We start from the raw sequence: 23,051 nt of genomic DNA on the forward strand, positions 1-23,051 counted from the left end.
CGACTGCGGCATTATGGCGGACACTTCGGACAATTTTGACACATTTTTGGGACCATTGTCATTTTCACAGCAAAAAATGCATTTCAATTGCATTGTTTATTGTGAAAATGACAGTTGCAGTTTGGGAGTTAACCACAGGGGGCGCTGTTGGGGTTCACCTAGTGTGTGTTTACAACTGTAGAGGGGTGTGGCTGTAGGACTGACGTCATCGATCGAGTCTCCTTATAAAAGGGATCACTCGATCGATACGCCGCCACAGTGAAGCACGGGGAAGCCGTGTTTACATACGGCTCTCCCCGTTCTTCAGCTCTGGGGAGCGATCGCGAGGGGGCGGCTAGAAACGAATAGCCACGCCCTCGTCCCGGATCGCTGCCCGCGGGTTTCCGACCGCCGCATATAGCGCGGGGGGGGGGGGGGGGGTCCCGATCGGACCCCCGACCCGTGGAAAGGTGGGGATGTACATGTACGCCCATATGCCTGTACGTGCCATTCTGTGGACGTTCATATACATGCGGCGGTCGGCAAGCGGTTAAAAGCTAATGGTTAAGCCTGGGTTTTACTTCCTTCCGACAAACTACCTAAACACAATAGTTCAGCTGCACAGAGCTGTTCCGATGCTGCATTAGCAATGCTTTGTGGCCAAAGCAAAAATTATACAGCATGTTGCCACTTAACTGGCAGTACTGCCTCCGAAAGCGTGTATGGGGCTGTACCACTACCATGTACAATACACATGGCTGTGTTGCGGTGTGTGATGGGTTAACATTTTGACACTTAGACCCCATTCACACCTTCGCGTTTTGTCGCATGTAGCGCGACGCGAACAAACGCCAGAGGGACGAAAAGCAATGAAAGTCAATGGGGATGGTTCACATCTGCACGCTGATGCGCCTGACGCGCATCGCCTGTAGTCAAAAGAAGTTCCGGACCCTTTTTTGTCGCGCAATACGCGCGATATGCGCGTATTTGAGCGTTTTTGGTTTTTCATTGAAATCAATGTAAAACGCCAGATACGCACGTATTGCGCGACAACAAGCGTTTGCTACAGGCGTTTCGTCAATAGAACTTGTCGCCCATGCAGAAGATTAAAAAAATCTACCAACATAGCAACAAGTGATGAAAAGATGATAGTTTTTCCTATTGGCTAAAAAAAAAACGTCTAAGTACAAAAACGTCGGACAACGCTGTATGCAAACGCGCATATTAGCATGAATACGCGCGAAAAAACCGCCGAAAAAAACCGCTGGAAAACGCCGCTATTGCCTACGCCTAGGTGTGAATGCAGCCTTAACTGCTTGCCTAGCAGGCCACACGTGTTAAGATTTGCATTTTGCCACTAGAAAATCAATTGGAACTCCCATACATTATAGATTTTATGAAAGCAGAGGCCCTAGAGAATAAAATGTCTGTCGCAATTTTTTTTTAAATCGCACAAGATTTGCACAGCCGTATATTTTTCAGGAAAATACACCGAAATAATTTTTAGTGCACACATACACAATATAATACCCAATATTTGGTAAAGTATAAAGGGTGGTGCGTTGAATAAATATATACCAACATGTCGAAATGTAACCGCTTGCGGATTAGTCGCTGCAGTTATACTACGGCAGGTTGGCTCCACTGGGCGAACCGTCGTAGCTATACGTCAGTCGCTTTAAGCAGGCTGGCAGGCGCTTGTAAACCGCGTTACTCACAATCCGAGGTTCCACTGTATTTTAAAATGGTATAGCAGTGTTGTGTGTCGCGATGACCGGCGGCCGCGAGCGATCTCCGGGCACGAGAGGCAGAACAGGGACGTGTGTGTGTAAAAACACACGTCCCTGTTCTGTTCAGTGAGGAAATGCAGATCGTGAGTTCCTAATATCTACCGTGTTTGCCTGAAAATAAGACCTAGCACTATTTTCCAGGAGGGCTGCAATATAAGCCCTACCCCAAAAACAAGCCCTAGTTTAAAATGCTTGTAAAATCCTATAATCCACTCTATTACAGTAGTATATAATGTACAATATAAGTGTTTCTGTAATCTAATTGCGGGGAAGAGAGCTCCAGCGGGTCACAGAAGCGCAGAGCGGCGCTATAACAAAGGTATTTGGCAGAATTATATTACAGAAACACACACATTGTACATTATATACTACTGTAATAAAGTGGATTATAGGATTTTACAAGTATTTTAAACTTGGTTTACACTGGGGATTCCTGTCAGGCAGGGGGAGAGAAGACAGCACATTACATGGTAAGACCTACCCTGAAAATAAGCCCTACTGTGTCTTTTGTTGCCAAAATTAATATAAGACCCGGGCTTATTTTCAAGGAAACGCGGCAGGAACCACGATCTGTAATGTCCTCTAGGTTCAATCTCGTCCCCCCTTCATTTAGAACACACATTAGGGAACACAACCCCTTGGTCGCTAACCTAGTGTTAACCCCTTCCCTGCCAGTGAAATTTTTACAGTAAACAGTGCATTTTTTATAGCACTGATCGCTGTATAAATGCCAATCGTCCCAGAAATGTGTCAAGAGTGTCCGATGTGTCTGTCATAATGTCGCAATCCTCCTAAAAATTGCAGAGCGCCACCATTACTAGTAAAAAAAAATAATAATAAAAATGCTATAAATCTATTTCCTATTTTGTAGACGCTATGGGCCAGATTCACGTAGCGCAGCGGATCTATAGATCCGCTCGTTCTACGTGAATTAAGATCCGCTCCCGCAAGTTTAGGAGGCAAGTGGCTAATTCACAAACCACTTACCTCCAAACTTGCGACGGCGGATCCTAAATCCCCCAGCGGAATTCAAATTCCGCGGCTAGGGGAGTGTCATATTTAAATCAGGCGCGCTCCCGCGCCGATTTAAATACGCATGCGTCGTCCGGGGAATTTCCCGGCGTGCATTGCTCCCACTGACGTCAATAGGACGTCAGTGGTTTCGATGCGTACGCAAACTACGTAGTTCCGTATTCGAGAACGACTTACGGAAACTACGTAAAAAAATACAAATCGACGCGGGAACGACGGCCATACTTAACAATACTTACCCCTGCTTTTAGCATGGGTAAGTATACGACGGGTACCGCGCTACGGAAACGACGTAAGAACACTGCGTCGGGTCCGCGTACGGTCGTGAATTTCGCGTATCTCGCTGATTTACATATTATTCAGTGTAAATCAGCGGGAACGCCCCCGGCGCCATTTTTAATTCAAAAAAAAGATCCGACAGTGTAACACAGTGTAACACTGTCGGATCTCAGCCCTATCTATGCGTAACTGGTTCTATGAATCAGGCGCATAGATAGGACCTGAAAAAAGCTGAGATACGATGGTGTATCTGAGATACACCGTCGTATCTGCTTCGTGAATCTGGCCCTATAACTTTTGCGCAAACCAATCAATATATGCTTATTGCGATTTTTTTTTTTTTTTTTTTTTTTACCAAAAATATGTCGCTGAATACATATCGGCCTAAAATGAGGAAATATTATTATTAAATTTTTTTGAATTGAGATATTTATTATAGCAAAAAGTACAAAATATTGGCCCGGATCCACGAAGCAGTTACGCTGGCGTATCTATTGATACGCCGCGTAACTTCTAGGTTGCTCCGGCGTATCTTTGTTTTGCATCCACAAAACAAGATAAGCCTGAAGCTGGTCTAGGTCCGACTGACGTACGTCTTAGTACGCCGTTGGATCTAAGGTGCATATTTACGCTGGCCGCTAGGTGGTGCTTCCGTCGATTTCCTCATCGGTTATGCAAATTAGCTAGATACGCCAATCAACAAATGTAAGTCCGCCCAACGCTTTTTTTTACGTCGTTTACGTAAGGCTTTTCCCTGCGTAACGTTCCCCTGCTCTATGAGGCGTACGCAATGTTAAGTATGGACCTCGGGCCAGCGTAGAATTTTCCGTCGTGTACGTCGTTTGCGTAAAACGTTCGCGAATAGGGGTTTGCGTAAATTACGTTCACGTCATCTAGGCATTAAGCGGGCGTAATTTAATTTGAAAATCCGACGTGATACTGAGCATGCGCGCGCATACGGCGTACGAAAAAAGCGTCATTTACATGGGGTCAAGCTTGTTTTATATAAAACACGCCCCCCTGTTCATCATTTGAATTCCGCGCCCTTACGCCGGGAGATTTACGCTACGCCGCCGTAACTTTAGAGGCAAGTGCTTTGTGAATACAGCACTTGCCTCTCAAAGTAGCGACGGCGTAGCCTAACTACGATAAGCTACGCCTGCCTAAAAATACGCCACCCTACGTGGATCTGGCCCATTGTGTTTTTCTTCTTTTTTTTTTTTCAAATTTGTGGCGAAAAAGGACATCAATTTTGTTTTGGTACAGCGTTTCACAGCCGTGCAATTGTCGGTTAAAGCGACGCAGTGCCGAATCGCAAACAATGGCCTGGTCATTGGGCAGCCAAATCTTCCAGGGCTGAAGTGGTTAAGGTTTCGCACGCCTGTAAAATGACAATAAACTTTGGTACAGTACCTAAAATTTATCATAGGTGATGCTTTAAAAGACTTTACAATGTTCATGGTGATATCTTACATGTATGGTGCAATGACCATTTACAGATGTGTGCCAGACCTATGCGTGAGGGGACCGGAGATGTGTTAAAATAATTGTTATTTATTTTATATACCCTTTTTTTTTTTTCCATTTAACTTTATTGCTATCACAGGGATGCAGACACGTCTCAGTTTCAGGTCTGAATTCAGGAAAAAATTCAGACTTGAATCAAACCTGAAACCGAGAACAGGAAGGCCCTGCTGTGAGCCGTGGTGGCAGCATGTGTAAACCCAGCCTAACGTAGAATTGAACCCTCATGTTCATTTACAAGAAGAGTAGGATTACTGCTGTTGTGACTTCAGATTAGGATTTTGTCACAGTCCCAGTTTACATAGAAATAATTCCAAGTGGACTTCCTAAAACAAGCCAATGTCCTTCTTAGACAGGTATGTCATCCTTGGCGGCCATAGGGATTCCTGGGTGTTTGGAGGGATTGATCCGCAGAGTGGCGCGGCAGTGGTGAACGAGATTGTCAGAAGTGCGGGGAAACTGAAAAATACAGGTAATGCAATTGGCTTCCCTAATTTACTTCCTTTCTGTTTTTATGTTACTTATAAATGTATTTTGTTATTGTGCCTATTGCAGTACATGCCAATACAGTTGTGCTCAAAAGTTTACATACTCTTGGAGAATTGGTAAGATACAGTGTAGCGCCGGTGTAGTGTCACCGGTTGCTCCCTATCGCAGAATGCAGCCTAAGTCACGTGGCATCGAACTGCGCATGCGCAATGCGTTCCAACACCAAATGTGATGCGTTCCAGGGGATTCACGACACTTCCGTTCAGTGAACCCATCACAATTTATGACGGAAGTGACGGGGAAGCATACACAGAGCGGGGGGGGGGGGGGGGGGGCGGAGAGAAAGACATACAGATGTAATGAGAACCATACAAAGAGCGGGGGGGGGGGGGGCGGGAAAAAAAGAGACATGCAGACATAATGAGAACAATACACGGAGCGGGGGGAGAGATAAAGAGACATGCAGATACAGTATGGTTCTCATTACATCTGTAGGTCTCTTTCTCTCCCGCCCCCCCGCTCTGTGTATGGTTCTCGTTACATCTGTATGTCTCTTTCTCTTCCGCCCCCCGCTGCTCTGTGTATGGTTCCTCGTCACTTCCGTGACAAATTGTGATGGTTCACTGAAGGGTAGTGTCGTAAATCCCCTGGAACGCATCGCATTTGCCGTTGGAATGCATTGCGCATGCGCAGTTGGCCGCCACGTGACTTCCGCAGCATTCTGCGATAGGGAGCAGAATATGACACTGCACCGGGTTACTTCTAAGTACCGGTGCTGACGAAATTTAAGGAGTGATCAGAGTGTAAGTGACTCTGATTTCAATTTGAATTCTGGAAAGGGTCTGTTTCGGCTTGGCTGTGCTGTGTGCCCATTCTGTTGTGGCTGGGGTGTCATACCACCCCGGGGCGACAGGTGGCAGCAGTGGAGTCAAGGCTTGGGTGTGCCTTTTTCCAGCAGCTAATGGAGAGAGAGGTTCTCTCGCAGGGCATGCTGGGAGAGAGTACTTCTGAAACAGACGCCATGAGGCAGGGTCTTCTTCCGGTGTGGCACCCACCTTCAGGGTGTCCACACATCACGGCCCCCGATGGAATGGCCTACCAGGCCGGGGTGCGCGTGCCACGCGGTGCTACTGGTTCCGTGACCATGATGGTTCGGAACGTTTAAGCTGTGGCGGGGCCCCAGTAATCGACTGGGTCCCCAAATTCTGAGAAGATCCCAAGCGTTGTTCCTTTGAGGGGAAGCTGTTCGGTGGGGAGTCCGCCTGAGGAGAGCCAAGAGAGGCTGGCCTTCCAATAGGGCCTTGACAATCCACTGGGGATCAAGGTATCCGGACACTGGGAGGGTGGTACCTAACTGCAAAACTACCTGAGGGAGATACAGGCAAAAGGCATATTAAGGAGAATCGTCTCCGTGATCTACATTACAGGGAGGGTCTGTGGCAGAGACTTTCTTCCCTTAATATTCCGAGTGATACTCTGGCTGCCAGGTCGGTGTGAGAGGCCTGTCCAGGTACACTAAACCCACTCTGGCGAGAGTGGCAACGAAGAAACAAAGTGGTTGGAAGCAGGACTGTTTCCATATCGTTATGCCTGAGTCTGCTGTTTCTCCTCCTTCTACATCTTTACCCTCCACTGAAAGTTTTATTGTTTTACCTTGTTGGGTAAATAAAAGTGCAAGAGAAAGACACCTGCTGTGTGGACATTCCATTACTACGGCTCTCATCAACTACCCTAGACGGCAGAGTCACAGAGGTAACAGGCCATCCCATTCAATAACCAGCGGCTCCTTCGGGGGTGAGCGCTACAACAGTGTAGCCTTTTTAACTGCTTGCCACCCGCCCACCGCCAAATGATGGAGAAATGGTGCGGCTTTCATTCTGGGAAGACGACACAGCGCCACCGTGTGATCGCCTGTGTACAATCACAGCCGGTCACATGTAAACACAGAAATGCCGGTAATCGTCTCTCATCGCGTCACACTGACAGAGTGTATGGCGAGTGGAGCCGATCAGCGGCATCTCCTCCCAGCATTTGAGTAACTAGTTTCAGGAAAATTTGATACATAGGGCCGTCGGCCTCGCCAGGGCTTCTCCCCCCCCCCCCCCCCTCTCATTTCCCCTCTACTGTTCCCCCTTTGCCCATACCATTAGTGTTACCCACTCCTTCCTTTTTCCCTTTACAGATAAAATTCCTTCAGTTTGCATTAGGAGTTCAAGTACCAATACTTTTTTTTCATGTACTCGTGGATACCGATTACCGATACTTTTTTTTTTAGTGCCATGTGACAGTTTGACTGATGGGCACTGACTGGCGGCAGTTATGAGCACTGAAAGGTAGCTGGCACTGATGGCACCGACAGGTGGCTGGCAGTTATGGGCAGGCACTGAAATGCAGCAATAAATGAGATGAGGAAAGTATTTTCAAATGCTATGCTGCAGCGCCCATCTTGGTTCACCCTGCACTCGGCATCGGTAAGTATCAGCAGACATCTTGTTACACCCAGCCCGATATACTGGTTTACTGTGGCCAAGTGCAGGGTATGCCAAGATGTGCGTCGGGATGTCCAAGCAGACGGCAACCAAATGCAATGGTCCTAATTATACCCCATCACTTTTGACAAGCATAGCAATGGCTGAATGTGAACCATTGAAGTGAATGAGGGTGTTCTGTAAGCGCCCTGCGATCACGTGCAATGCACGCAGTTGTGGCATGCTAGTGCAGGGTTCAAGGGCTTTAACACCTCCTCGCCGCCTGTAAAATGCTCTACGATTGCTCTTCTTCAGAAACCAAAACAAGCCTGAACAAGCACGTGGAGCAAAATATTTTATTATATCAAAATGTTACCTAGGAGCTGGAAGACAGCATGTTTGACTAGCAAAAAGTCAGGCAGGTGAAAAAATAGCAATGCTCTTCGCTCCACAAATCATCCCAAGATATTTTAAAGTAAATCTAAATAAAAAGTGGTAAATATACATGTTCAATAGTTATGCTAGCACTTTTACAATAATTTAAGACCAAGTCCGAATAACCACAGTGTCAATATCACTATCCTCACCTAGTTCTACTGCAGGTGAGGACTCGCTCTCCGGTCTGCTGACTTCGCCCACTGAGGGCGCCCGACCACTCCGCCCACTGAGTCCGTTCGCCCGCTCTGCCCACCGACGCCGCATGCCTGCTCCGCCTACGGACTCAGCCTGCCCGCTCCGCCTACTGAGTCCTCCCGCTGACCAAGTATCGGGTCAGGCATCGGAAGCATTTGTGCGAGTACAAGTACTCGCACAAATGCTCGGTATCGGTCCTGAAACCGATACTAGTATCGGTATTGGGACAACCCTAGTTTGCATAATCCTATGGTACCGCCTGAAAAGACCAACAGATGGTTATAATGATGTTATATGTTATTATTATGATTACTTTTGAGTTGGAGTTTTTACCCTTCATTGTTTTAATAAATTAGCTGTTATGGCCATTTTTACTCCAAAATCATGGTGTGGTCTCATTATTTTAGGTGAAGTGTTAGGTGGGAGTAGAAGTGGTATAACGGGTGTAATGGTGGGTATCTCTGGACTACACTAGTTAAGACTTTTTGGCTAGCTACTGACTGCATTTAATTATTGTTTTGTGGTCTGGCTACCGCAATCCCTGGGACTACTAGTGGCTGTAAGAGAAAATATATATATATACTGAATAGATATTGCATTCTGTCACCAGCATTAACACAGCAGTGTTAATGCTAGTGAAATAGTTGCTTTTGAAGCATCTGTTATCGAAATGTTCCCACCATCTGCTTGGTTTAGATACCCATCCCTATTGACAAGTACAGAGCAAAGTGCAGAGCTCAGAAGCTAATACACACTACATAGGCCTTGGGCAAGCCAAGCAGTTGTAGCCACCAACCTTCCTGCAGTAATAACTCACAGAGCTTTATTTAGCTATTGGATTTAGTGCTGGGAACAAAGCAAGTCTGAAAAATCATTAAACTGCTACACATCACAGTAATCATGCTTTTATTTATTCTTTTATTTAGATTTGCATTTTTTTATTTTTATTTTTGAAACTCAAGTTTATTGTAGATTATACATATGTAACAGGTTACAAAGCAAACATTGCATAACATACAGTTAAACCAGTGGTAGTCAAGTTTTTACATCAGTGGAGGATCTACCTAGGGTTAGGAGTTAGCTATGTGGAAGTCCATTCATGGGGGGGGTAGGCCAGTTAGGGTGTTTGAGCCAAAGGTCCCAGTTCTTTTGCAATCTAGGAAGTTGTAAGTAGGCTTTGGCGTGCATAAATTCCATTAGACAGCGTTTGTTCAAGAGGGCAGTTATTTCCGTTAAATTTGCTTTTATTCATCCACATGTACTGCCAGCTAAGAGACAGTATGTACCTGATTTCTATGGAAACATCCCTGGTTTCACTTGAACTGGTTTCTGAATGTGATGATTGTAATTTTAGTATGTTTGAATGCAATCATGATGTTTTGATCTTTCAAAATAATTTAAATTGGTTTAGGTTGGAGGCCAAGAAGAACAATGATTTTTGCCAGCTGGGATGCAGAAGAGTTTGGACTCTTAGGGTCTACAGAATGGGCAGAGGTAATAAATCAATTTCCCGATGTCGACCCTTTACTTCTAAGGGCATATTTAATAAAGACTGCAGATTCCCCATGTTTATACGTTACAGTTTTGCTGTACATTCAACAAATTAGCCACTTGAGTACCAACCTGCTATAGTCCTTCATTACCAGGCCATTTTTCAGTTTTAAGAGAAGTGATAGTTTGGCTGACAATTAATCAGTCATGCAGCACTGTACTTATAATTTTATATCTTTTTTTTTTTTTTTAAGACAGCTTTCTTTTGTTGCTATTTCATATCCACTTGGTTTTGTTATTTTTCACAAAATAAGGGAAACATTTTGGGGAAAAAAAACAGTTTAATCTGATTTCTTAAAATGCTTCTAAAATAGTTTAGATTAGGCTCACACAGTTGCCTGTAGCAATGCGCATGAGCGGATACATGTTTTTTAGAATGTTAATATGTGTTGGGTTAAAGGGGTTGTAACGGTAACAAAAAAAAAGTTTTTTTTCTAAATAGCTTCCTTTACTTTAGTGCAGTCTTCCTATACTTACCTCATCCTTCCATTTTGCTTTCAAATTTCCTTATTTCTTCTGAGAAATCCTCACTTCCTGTTCTTCTGTCTGTAACTCCACACAGTAATGCAAGGCTTTATCCCTGGTGTGGAGAAAGCCTCTTGAGGGGGGAGGGGGAGCAGGAGTGTCGGGACACTATCTACTTTGCAGATAGAGAAAGGAGCCGTGTGTTAGTGGGCGTCCTAACACTCCTGCTCGCCCCCTCAAGAGGCTTTCTCCACACCAGGGAGAAAGCCTCACATTACTGTGTGGAGTTACAGACAGAAGAACAGGAAGTGAGGATTTCTCAGAAGAAATAAGGACATTTAAAAGCAAAATGGAAGGATGAGGTAAGTGAAGGAGGACTGCACTAAGGTAAAGGAAGCGATTTAGGGATTTTTTTCTTTTACCTTTACAACCCCCTTTAAGGCCGAATCATTTAAATAGACTTCCTATCACACCAATTTACACCAGTTTGTGAGTCTCAGTGATGCCAGGTTGTTGTGTTGGTACTCCACCTTATGAAGAAGACCCTCCCACTCGGGTCTGGTCTATAATGCTTATAATGCTATATTAGCCAATGGCTATTGTGTGTGAGCACTCGTTTTTTTTCCTTTTCCAATAAAGTTGTATCTGGTAACGCTCTAGGACTTTCTGTAACTTCTGTTTTTGTATATAAGCAAGTTTTTATTATTATTATACAGGAATTATATAGTACCAACAGTTTACGCAGCGCTTTACAACTTGAGGGTAGACTGTACAAATAAAATTACACTTTAATACAGTAGGAATCGGAGGGAACTGCTCGTTAGAGCTTACAATCTAAGGTCTGGTTCACATTGGGTACGATTTGAGATGCGATTTGACATGTCAAATCGCATCTCAAATCGGCGGCATTTTCTGGCAATAGCACAGTCCTAATCGGTGCGACGCCGCATCTGCGGCGCTGCACCGATTTCAAAAAGTAGTTCCTGTACTACTTTTGGCGATTTCGGGCCGCGATTTACATTGACATCTGTGCAGAAACCTGAAGATGTCTTTGAAATCGTGGCCGAAATCGGGACTGCCAGCGGGAGTGAAATCGTGCGAGTTCAGCTGAACTCGCACGGCTTCACTCCCGCAGCCCAGTGTGAACCTGGGCTTAAAGGGAGAAGAGATATAAGGAGAAGATAAATGAACAGTTGTTAGGTGGGGGCCAGATAGGCTTCTCTGAAGAGATGAGTTTTCAGGGATCGTCTGAAAGTAGACATAGTAGGAGATAGTCGGACAGATTTGGGTAGAGCATTCCAGAGGATGGGAGAGGCTCGGAAGAAGTCCGGGAGGCAAGCATGTGATGAGGTTACAAGGGAGCTAGAGAGAAGAATGTCTTGGTAGGAGCGAAGGGGACTATTTGGTTAGTATTTTAAGACCAGGTTAGAGATGTAGTTGGGGGGCTTACTTTCAGGATTTACATGGAACAAACAGATTGTGCCTTGGCTTTGTTTCAAATCAAATCCACTGCATCAATCCAGCACCAATCTATTATGAACCCCAAATAAACTTTGGGGTCTATTTTTAAAGAATTACCTATGAGACTTGCTCAGTGAATAAATGCTGGAGATTATTCCGTCCTGTATTTTATGGATTTCGCCCAAGTTTAAAAAAAAAAAAAAAGAATTGCCAATCACATTTTGCATTTCCATCCAGTAGTTCAACCAACAAAGAAAAAAAAAACACAAAACACACACCAATAGAAACCCTCCATATACACCAGGGGTACTTAATTAAAATTCAAGGAGGTCCGGTCGCCAAAATTTTCTTTGGGCCGAGGTCCGAATCTTAAGTCTGTGTTCTGACTCTGAGAAAGATTGTAGTTATTGTATTTCTATTAAAACATGAGAAATGTACAATTTCACAGTGCCCCTTTACATCAGGTGTCCCCATCACAGTGCCCCTTTACATCAGGTGTCCCCATCACAGTGCCCCTTTACATCAGGTGTCCCCATCACAGTGCCCCTTTACATCAGGTGTCCCCATCACAGTGCCCCTTTACATCAGGTGTCCCCATCACAGTCCCCCTTTACATCAGGTGTCCCCATCACAGTGCCCCTTTACATCAGGTGTCCCCATCACAGTGCCCCTTTACATCAGGGGTCCCCATCACAGTGCCACTTTACATCAGGTGTCCCCAACACAGTGCCACTTTACATCAGGTGTCCCCATCACAGTGCCCCTTTACATCAGGTGTCCCCATCACAGTGCCCCTTTACATCAGGTGTCCCCATCACAGTGCCCCTTTACATCAGGTGTCCCCATCACAGTGCCCCTTTACATCAGGTGTCCCCATCACAGTGCCCCTTTACATCAGGTGTCCCCATCACAGTGCCCCTTTACATCAGGTGTCCCCATCACAGTGCCCCTTTACATCAGGTGTCCCCATCACAGTGCCCCTTTAAATCAGGTGTCCCCATCACAGTGCCCCTTTAAATCAGGCATTCCCGTCAGAGTGCCTCCTTACATCAGATGTCCCCATCAGAGTCCCCCTTAACATAAAATGTGCCCATCAGCATGCCCCTTAACATAAAATAAGGGTCACGCTGATGGGCACATTATATGTTAAGGGACCCTCTGATGGGCAAATTGTATGTTAAGGGACACCCTGATGGGCACATTTTATATTAAGGGGCACTCCGATGAGCACAACAAAACGTGCCCCTTAACATAAAATATGCCCACCAGAGTGCTCATTACCAAAAATGTGCCCATCGGAGTGTCCCTTAACATAAAATATGTCCAACAGCGTGCCCCTTAATATAAATGTGCCCATCAGTGTGCCCCTTAACATAAAATAAGGGTCACGCTGATGGGCATATTTTATTTTAAGGGGCACTCTGATTGGCACATTTTATTTTAAGGGGTACTCTGATGGGCACATTTTATTTTAAGGGGCACGCTGATGGACAAAATATAATTTAAGGGGCACGCTGATGGACAAATGTTATTTTACGAGGCATGCTGATGGACAAATTTTATTTTAAGGGGCACGCTGATGGGTATATTTTTAATGTGCAAACTAATGGCCACATTTTATGTTAAGGGGCACTCTGATGGGCACAACAAAATATGTCCATCAGTGTGCCCCCTAACAAAATATGCCCATCAGTGTGCACATAAAAAAAATTCACATCAGCGTGCCCCTTAAAATAAAATTTGTCCATTAGAGTGCCCCTTAAAATAAAAAAAGGTGCCCATCAGCCTGACCTTTAATCTATATATGCCCAGCAGTGTGCACAATAAAAATACTTGATCACTAGTTAAGTGTATAACACATACCTTGCATGCAGGAGGGCACATCGAAGGGGCGGAAGCTGCGAGACATTGGGAGCCAGGACCCGGGAACCGCGAATAGCGGGGGGCGGGGCGCGCCCGTGACGTCACGCCTCTACTCGCAGGGGGAGCCGGGAACCGCGAGCAGCAGGGGGCGGGGCGCGCATGACGTCACGCCCCTACGCACGCCCCGTGAGTCAACTTTTGCTTTTGCTGAGACCTGCGGTGAGGAGCAGGGGGCGGGCACATGCACGCAGCGTCAGTGGTTGCTGAGGAAACCCGTGATCCCAGCAAACCAACGCTGCCATTTACATTATACTGGCGGTCCGGGAAGAAGCGTCACTCGGTCCGGACTCGGACCGCGGGCCGCCATTTAGTGACGGCTGATATACACTATCCTATACCCATAGTTCATCCCGAGGGAGGCAAAAAGAATCCCAACAAATGATAACCGAATTAGCTCCAGCAGGGGAAAAAAATCATTCCTGATCCCCCCAACAGGCTATTGGATAGTCCCTGGATTCTCTTTATCTATAAAAAAATGAGTATCCAGTTATATTACTGTATGTGTATCGAGGAAAGAATCCAGACCTTTTTTAAGATTAAGACAATCTACTGAGCTGGCCATAACCAGAGCTTAATACCGTTTCCCTATTTGGAGATTAAATCTCTTTTCCGCCAGGCATAAAGAGTGCCCCCTTGTCCTCTGTGATGACCTTAAAATGAATAACTCAACACCAAGTTCACTATATGGACCTCTTATATATTTGTACATGTTGATCATATCCCCCCTTAATCTCCTCTTCTCAAGAGTGAATAAATTCAGTTCCTCTGATCTTTCCTCATAGCTGAGCTCCTCCATGCCTCTTATCAGTTTGGTTGCCCTTCTCTGCACTTTCTCCAGTTCCCCAATATCCTTTTTGAGAACTGGTGCCCAAAATTGAACTGCACATTCCAGATGAGGTCTTACTAATGATTTCATGGGTGTGTAGCGCTACCCCCGCAAGAGCCGCTGGTTTGTTTTTGGGATCGGCATATTGAGTTACCTTGATATGGCTCAGGGGTGCAGATGTAGAAACAAACAGTGAGCGAATGTCCGGACAGTGAACAAAGATTTTTCCAGGCCAACACAGCCAACATCAACATAAATTGGGAAGGACAAGGTTGATGAAGAGAGAGAGAGAGAGAACTTTGCAGTATCAGGCCTGGATATTAAATGGAGCAGTCAGTACTGCTCTGTATAGTACCAATTTGTAACTCGTCGCCACTCCAACTGAGTGGGTGAAGTGCCCCCGGACAGACCCCTTTTCATAAGCCTGGCAGCCGAGATGTCACTTAGGATTTCTGGGAGGAACAGGCCTGGCTCTAGGGCCTCTGCCACAGGCCAATTACAATAACTGAGCTAGGTAGATGAATGGAGCGAATCCTCCCAGTAGACTTTTGCAACGGTCAACAGATGACAGCAAACATACCTCTCGATACTCTGGTCACCAGATCCCCAATTGGTTTGTTCAGGCTCTGTTGGACGACCTGCCTCCGGGTCCTCCTAAAACCAACTCCCCAATCGTACGGCACCCAGCCTGGGATCCTTTCAATAGAACCGGGAACCCAGCAAGTCACTGGGGTCCCCTTGTACCTCCAGATGAGGTTCCAAGTAGTCTGCAATTTCAGCCAGGTGGGCCACGCTGGCGGGGTCCATGGATGCGCGCACCCTGAAGGTGGATGCCGCACCTGGAACGGTGACCCCGCAAAGATTTTAGAACACATGACACCTGTCACAGATATACCCCTCCCCAGCATGCCTTGCGAGGGAAAACCGCCTCTAATTGGCTGCTGAGGAAAGCTTGCTCTGCCAGAACCCCACTGGTGCCAACTGCTGGCCAGGGATGGTAGCACATCCCTGGAGCACAGACTGACCCAGTGGACCTTCCTGGAACGACAAAAGTCACAATTTAAATAAATTGCGAATGGGAGCAAAATAACTCTCCCACTCCCCACTAACTTTAGCGTAGTGCCCATGCTGAAAGCAAGGGGGCGCTACAGGTGAAAGCTCTTTTACCACCTCCTGCTCGCCATATTGTATAATGATGGTGGCAGGGGGGTTCTCTCTTTCTGGGACGACATTGTTCCAGACCCACCGCACATGTGTGCCCTGGGACATGGTGCATCCCCGATCTTGATTAAGAGCCGATGATGAGGCTCTTTACCCATGTGATCAGCTGTGTACAATCACAGCTGATCACATGTAAACAAGGAAATGACAGTTGTCGGCTTTTCCCTTCTCACACTGATGGCGTGTGAGGAGAGCCGATCAGTGGCGTCTCCTCACAGGGGAGATCTGCACAGATAATTAGAGCCATGATTATCAGTGCAGCCCTAATGGTGCTCAGCAGTGATGCCAGTCAGTGCCCATCTGTGTCACCTATCAGTGCCGCCTACCAGTGCTATCAGTGCCCATCAGTGCTGCCTCCTTATTAGTGCACCCTCATCAGTGCCCATCAGTGCTGCTTCATCAGTGCCTATCAGTGCAGCCTATTAGTGCCCATCAGTTCAGCCTATTAGTGCCTATCAGTGCCGCCTCATCAGCGCACATCAGTGAAGGAGAAAAACAACTTTACAACATCTTCTAACAGAAACTAAGAAACGTTTTTTCTTTCAAATTTTTTGGCCTTTTCTAATTCATTTGGCAAAAAATAAAAAGCCCAGCGGTGATTTGATTTGGGTAGAACGTTGCATGACCGCGCATTTGTCATTGTCATTGTCATGTGACAGTGCGCAAAGCTGAAAATGTGTCTGGGCAGGAAGGGGGTGAAAGTGCCCGGTATTGAAGCGGTTAAAGCGGAGTTCCAGCCTTTCTTAGTTATTTTACTAAAAAACGCCCCCGCAATGGTCTCATCTTTTCTAATACATTTTGGCATTTGTAAATGTAGTTTTTCTTGTTAGATTGTTGTGTATAAAAACTAACTGTGATTTCCTCACCGAACGTGCTCCCTTCTTCAGTGTGGGCATCTGATGCTTACTCGTTGCTTCTTTCCGGGATATGGCACTGCTGGCTACCCAGCATGCACGTCCCAATCTCGTGCAGGCGCATTGCGTACAAAGCGCGGCTATGGAAATAGAAGCGGAGACTGTCCATTGCCTCCTGGGATTGATGACACTCCTATCCCAGGAGCCAATGCCGGATATGACGTACCGGAATAGGATCGTTCTTATAAGGTAAAAAAAAAAAACTTCCGATGAGCAACGTAATGGTGATCACCAAAAAAGATAGGGAAACCTAAAAAGGTGGGTGGAACTCCACTTTAAAATATGGGCAATCAGGGCAAAATTGAATCTTCCTTTTAAATGAAGGGCAAATTCCTTAAAATATAGACAGCGTGGGCCAGATCCACATACATCTGCGCCGGGCGCAGCGTATCTAAGATACGCTACGCCGCTGTAACTTACTTTTTGTTGGTTTGAATCCTCAACGAATTCGTGCCGTAAGTTATGGCGGCGTAGTGTATCTCTCGCGGCATAAGGGCGCGGAATTCAAATGGCTGTGATGGGGGCGTGTTTTATGTTAATACGCCGTGACCCGACGTAATCAACGTTTTTTTTTTAACTGCGCATGCGCCGTCCCTGGGGGTATCCCAGTGCGCATGCTCGAAATTAAACTGGAATCAGGCAATGCTTACGACGGTGATGTCATTCTACGCAAATTCCTATTTGCGAATGACTTACGCAAACGACGCAAAAAATTCAAAATTGTACACGGGAAGGACGGCCATACTTAAAGCGGAGGTTCACCCAAAAACACAACTTTGGACCATCCAAACTAGCATACTAGCATCAGCTACAGTATGCCTTTTGTTTTGTTTTTTTATGCGCTGTACTTACGGTTTAATCCGTAAGTTTCGTTTCAGACACCCGCGGGGAATGGGCGTTCCTATGAAGAGTGGAACATGATTGACGGCCGGCTATGGCGCGTCCCACGTTCCGAAAATAGCCGGAGTAGGACTCGGCTCTTCACGGCGCTATACGGCGCCTGCGCATCAGACTAGAAGCTGACTTTGCAGGCGCCGTATATGTCCGCGTCCTATTTCGGCTTTTTTCGGAAGGCATGATGCGCCATAGCTGGACGTCAATCAAGTACCCCTCTTCATAGGAACGCCCATTTCCCGGCCGGAGTCTGAAACTAAAGTTACGGATTAAACCGTAAGTACAGATAAAAAAAAAAAAAAAAAAGGCATACTGTAGCTGCCGCTAGTATGCTAGTTTGTATGGTAGGCCACCATATAGCAGCTTTAACTATACGCCGGAAAAAGCCGAACGCAAACGACGGAAAAAAATGCACCGGGCCGACGTGCGTTCGTGGATCGCTGTAAATGGCTAATTTGCATACTCGACGCGGATTACGACGGAAACGCCACCTAGCGGCCGCCGAAAAATTGCATCTAAGATCCGAAGGCGTACGAAGACGTAAGCCTGTCGGATCAAGCCGAGATGCCTATCGTATCTTGTTTTGAGGATTCAAAACAAAGATACGACGCGGGAATTTTGAAATTACGCTGGTGTATCAATAGATACGCCGGCGTAATTTCTTTGTGGATCTGCCCCCAAGGGTCCAGCACACATTTCCCGAGAGAATTACACAATTGCCCAATAAATATTTTATAAAAAGACCTCTCTCTGTACACGGGAATGGGGGGCTGACTTTCTATCACTGCAGGTATACAACTCTTGGCACACAAAGAAACTTTTCTTTATTAAAGGGAACTCATTTACACAGAACATTTTCTTGCTTTGCAGTTCCCTTCCTGACATTTTGTGACAATTTGACTTTGTGATTTATAATTATAGAGGAAAAAGCTTCCTATATGGCTCTTACCATAATATATATTTTTGATGCAATGTTTTCTCTGTTTTTGGATTGCAGGAAAATGTTAAAATTCTAGAAAAGAGGGCAGTGGCTTATATAAATGCTGACTCCTCTGTAGAAGGTAAGACTTTTGTATTTGCCGAAATCAGTCCTTTGGGGAAAAGTGCATATTGTTTTTACTAGAGGAAATATGCATTCATGACATAAAGACATGTGCAATTAGTTTTGTTCTGAATTTTTAAATGAATTTTAACAAATTCATTAATTTGAATTAACGAAAACCCGTTTAACGAATTTTTCTAAAATATTCGAAAATTCGTAAAAACAAAAAAATAGAAAATATGGAAATTTCAAAAATTCAAAAATAAACCTGAAAATTCTAAAATCGGAAATAATAACTAACTATAATAACTTAACTATTACTAAGTATTAAATTCTAAGTATTGGAATTTTTATTCAAATTTGGCTGTTTGTGCACATTCAAATACGAATTTATCCGAAGTTACGAATTATCCAAAATGACGAATACCGCATCTAAATGAATGGAACGTAATGAATTAATGATAATAATAAATAATAATAATAAAAAAGTTTTTATTATTATTTATTATTAATTAGTTCCGTTCCACCTGTTTAGATGTGGCGCTCGTTATTTCAGATATTCGTAACTTTGGATAAATTTGTATTCGTTCACTAACAGCCAAATTTGAAATGATATTCTAATACCTCTAATTTAATACTAGCTATTATTAGTCATTTTTTCGAGTTTTCTTTTTTTTTTGGGGGATTTTTGCATTTTCGGATTTTTGAACTTACGAATTTCGAATTTCGAATCTTTGAATTTACAAATTTTCGATAACGAATGTGATTTTTTTTTTTTACATTTTCCAGAAGTTGCTTATTATTTCCACTTGGCTGCCTCTCCAGGTGCTCCAATATGGATTTTAATTAGGTCAATTTTAATTATTTCTCTGACCATTGTCATCCTCTTATGATGGCCAACTAGCTAGCATGCTAACACTTAGGCCCCATACACACCATAGAATCCATCCGCAGATAAATCCCAGCAAATGGGTTTCAGCGGATAGATCCTATGGTGTGTACACGCCAGCGGATCTTTATCCTCGGATAAATCTCCCCTGGGATGGATTTCCAGCAGATGGATATTTGCTGACATGCACAACATATCCATCTGCTGGAGTCCATCCCAACGGATGGATCCGCTGGTCTGTACAGACTCACCGAATCCATCCGTCCGAAGGGATCCCCCGCATGCGTCGCAATGATTCAACGCATGCGTGGAATTCCTTATATGACAGCGTCACGCCCGTCGCCGCGTCATAATCGCGGCGACGGCGCGACACGTCATCGCCAGAGGATTTCGGCGCGGATTTCAATGCGATGGTGAGTACACTCCATCGCATGAAAATCCGCCGAAATCCTCGAGAGGATTTATCCGCGGAAACGGACCGTATCCGCGGATAAATCCTCCCGTGTGTATGGGGCCTAAGTTTGATGCAAGTGCTGACTATTTCTATGTGTGTAGACATGAGATCATTACCTGACCCATTAAACAATGGCTGATTGCTAACCTGGAAAAGTACAGCCGGGCAATGAATATTTTCAGAAGGTCCACATAAAATAGCCAACCTACTGCATCTCTTTAAATATACTCTGGGCTTTTTTTCAGGTGGAACTTGGAACTTAGTTCCACCACCTCTGTCTCAGACCCTTTGGTGTCTGCTTACCGCAATCACTTGTAAACACAGAAGTCTGATTTCTGTGTTTACAAGTGACAGCTCTGCACTCTGTATGCAACCCCTCTGAAATCTGCACTCTGTATGTAATGCAATCCTGGTATTTAATGCCCCTTTAAGACCCTCCTACTGTTTGTGAAATCTGACCACGCCCACTATTTTGATGTAATTTGGAGGGTGTGTGGGGGAGGGGTTTTGGGGGGGGGGGTCGTAGTAGAGTTCCAGCACCTATTGTTTGAGGAAAAAAAGCCCTGAATATAACAAATTCTTCCTTTTTAGGTAACTATACCTTGAGGGTTGATTGCACACCTTTACTTTATCAGCTGGTGTATCGACTGACAAAAGAGGTAATTATTATAATCAAAGTTTCTTTTTATGCACTAGTCATGAATAAGCACACCAAAATAGGAGTAGGCTTGGAATTTTTGAAATTCGCTGTGGAGGTGATATTATGAGTTCAAATTTTGACCATGAATTTAATTGATTTACAAGAATCAGAGAGAGGGTAAATGTGACAGTGAATGTAATTTTCAGACTTTAGATAGGACCTTTGCATTAGAATGAGTAAGGAGACCACCACCCGTGCCTCATCCAAATTACTGATACACACATAATTTGCAAGAACCAGTCCTGCTGATAGTGGACTTTACTGGCACCCACATGAGACCGAATCCAATTTATAAAAAAAATACATCTTTATTGACATCATATTAAAAAAACATAATGCATGGTGCGATAGTATATCCATAATGTCACAGTATGATAAATGGGTCCCTATTGGGACCACTATACAGACACCTCCTACTACTACTACAATGGTGTACCAAACTCGAGAGAATAGAGGTATTTCATCCGCTGGTCAGCGCGTTTTGCTGTTTGTGTAGCTTCTTCAGGACCAACTTGGAAAGTATCATATTCTGATAAATACAATAAGAATCCACATCAATACATTATACAGTATATACAAAAGGGTTTTTATTTGCTTTAGAAGGTTCGGAAGAAAGGGTAGGTTCACTTTTCACTGTGACTGATGTTAGTCCGCCTATAACAGTGTTAATTTTGTTGTCGGCAACAAAATTAACACTATTTTAGTCAACTAAAATACAACTAAACTAAAATACAACTAAAACTAAAAGGATTCAGATGACTAAAATATGACTAAAAATAAAATGGCATTTTAGTCAAATCGGTTTTCCTGTATGCTCCATCGGACTTTTTCCAACAGGAAAACGGCCAGCAAAAGATAGAGAGTTGGTTCTTTTTTTTTCCGTCGGGATTACCGAACTGACTTTTTCCCGTTGGAAATCCCGACCGTGTGTATGTGACTACAACGAAATTGAAATCTGATATCAAGATTAACACTGGTCTGAAGTAATGATAATAAATTCTAATAATAAAATATGAAAAACATTCACAGGTCTTCATTTTATGCATGAAATGTGTTTGAATAACAAGTCACTTGTATGTTCTATGTTCAGATCTCCAGCCCAGATGAGGGTTTTGAAGGAAAATCACTTTATGAAAGTTGGCATCTCAAAGACAACTGGACAGAGTACAAGGATTCTCCAAGGTAAACCCTAAAGATATGGCCCTAAAATATATTTGAAGACTTTTTTAATGTTTCTTATATACAGTATTTTGATTAAGTAGAGCAGGGCTGTCCGCCTGGAGACCTTCTTTTGCAGCCCACAAGGCCCTAGTTACACACAGTAGTTTTCAATAGTCCAGGATCCTGTGGGTCAGACCCAGGATTTCAGGCACATGCCCGTACTGTGTGCTTCCCATGGGCTGTCCTGCAGGATCCAGGACACGATGCAGAGCAGGAGTAGGTTGCCAAATGCTGGAACACCTTGTGCATGATCTCCTGCCTGACAGAGGTAGAAATGTTCTATGTTCAGATGTTGTAAGAGAAGGGGAGAGCAGACCAGGAGAGTGTGTTCGGGTAAGTAACCAATGAACATGAAGGAGGGTTTATTTTTGCTTCCACTGAACACCAGAGGGAGGGAGAGGAGTATCAGTGCTGCCACTGTCACCAATGAAGGAGAGGTGTTATTTTTATTGTTGCTGGCACTGTCATGGACACCAATGAAGGAAGTGGTTATTATTGCTGCCACTGACACCAATGAAGAGAGGGGTTCTTGTTTTTGCCACTGACATCAATGAAGGGAGAGGTTATTAGTGCTGCCATTGAATTTCGTACCTGGGGGATGTCTATATTATGCCTGTAGTAGCGCATGTTTCCCGTGCTTAGAAAAGTCCCTGCACAAAATGAAATTTCTAAAGGAAAAAAAGTAATTTAAAACTACTCGCGGCTATAAGGAATTGTCGGGTCGCGGCAATACAGATAAAAAAACAGCATGGGTTCCCCCTTAGTCCATTACTAGGCCCTTTGGGTCCCCAAACCACAGTTAAAAAAAAAAGCGTGGGGTTCCCCCCCAAATTCCATATCAGGCCCTTCAGATCTGGTATGGATATTAAGGGGAACCCTGCGGCCTTTTTTTTAAAATGGTTTCCCGTGACGCGCCTGACTGGGCGGGGTCACCCGTACACGTCAATAGGTAACCTGGGCTTTCTCCTTGTGTCAGAGAGAGGGAGGGGGGTCACCCACACACGTGACGGATGGCCCCGCCCTCAGCTATAAAAGAACTGTCACACTGATAGAGCGTCATTTGGCTGGGTGCCTCCTATAAGGCGGTATGGTTCTTAGCGCCGTTTTTTTTTTTTTTGTATTGCTTGAGAGTGGTTTACATCGTTGGAACCTTTTTTTTATTTTTAATAAAGGATTTGTCCCAAACTGTCTCCTGTGGTTTTTAAAATTTTGACACTTTTTTTGAAATGGTAGGGTTCAATCTCAGTTCTACAGGCAACTTAATGGCATCGGAATGGGAGCTAAATATGCACCCAG

The 23,051-nt window shown here is 44.6% G+C and overlaps 1 protein-coding gene across 2 annotated transcripts in view; it reads left to right on the forward strand.

The window, feature by feature from the left end:
- The window catches only part of LOC120928971 (putative N-acetylated-alpha-linked acidic dipeptidase), a 111,735-nt gene that overhangs the window by 59,018 nt on the left and 29,666 nt on the right, over positions 1-23,051 (forward strand). The window contains exons 10-14 of one of the 2 annotated variants that reach the window (XM_040340125.1): positions 4,957-5,076; positions 9,606-9,688; positions 18,447-18,510; positions 20,426-20,493; positions 21,625-21,716. In XM_040340125.1, coding sequence (XP_040196059.1) covers positions 4,957-5,076; positions 9,606-9,688; positions 18,447-18,510; positions 20,426-20,493; positions 21,625-21,716 — 427 coding nt within the window. The remainder of the gene's footprint in view (positions 1-4,956; positions 5,077-9,605; positions 9,689-18,446; positions 18,511-20,425; positions 20,494-21,624; positions 21,717-23,051) is intronic. The other variant, XM_040340126.1, reaches the window with a different exon arrangement.

Source organism: Rana temporaria, chromosome 2, assembly GCF_905171775.1.
Source record: "Rana temporaria chromosome 2, aRanTem1.1, whole genome shotgun sequence".
Classification (NCBI taxonomy): domain Eukaryota; kingdom Metazoa; phylum Chordata; class Amphibia; order Anura; family Ranidae; genus Rana; species Rana temporaria.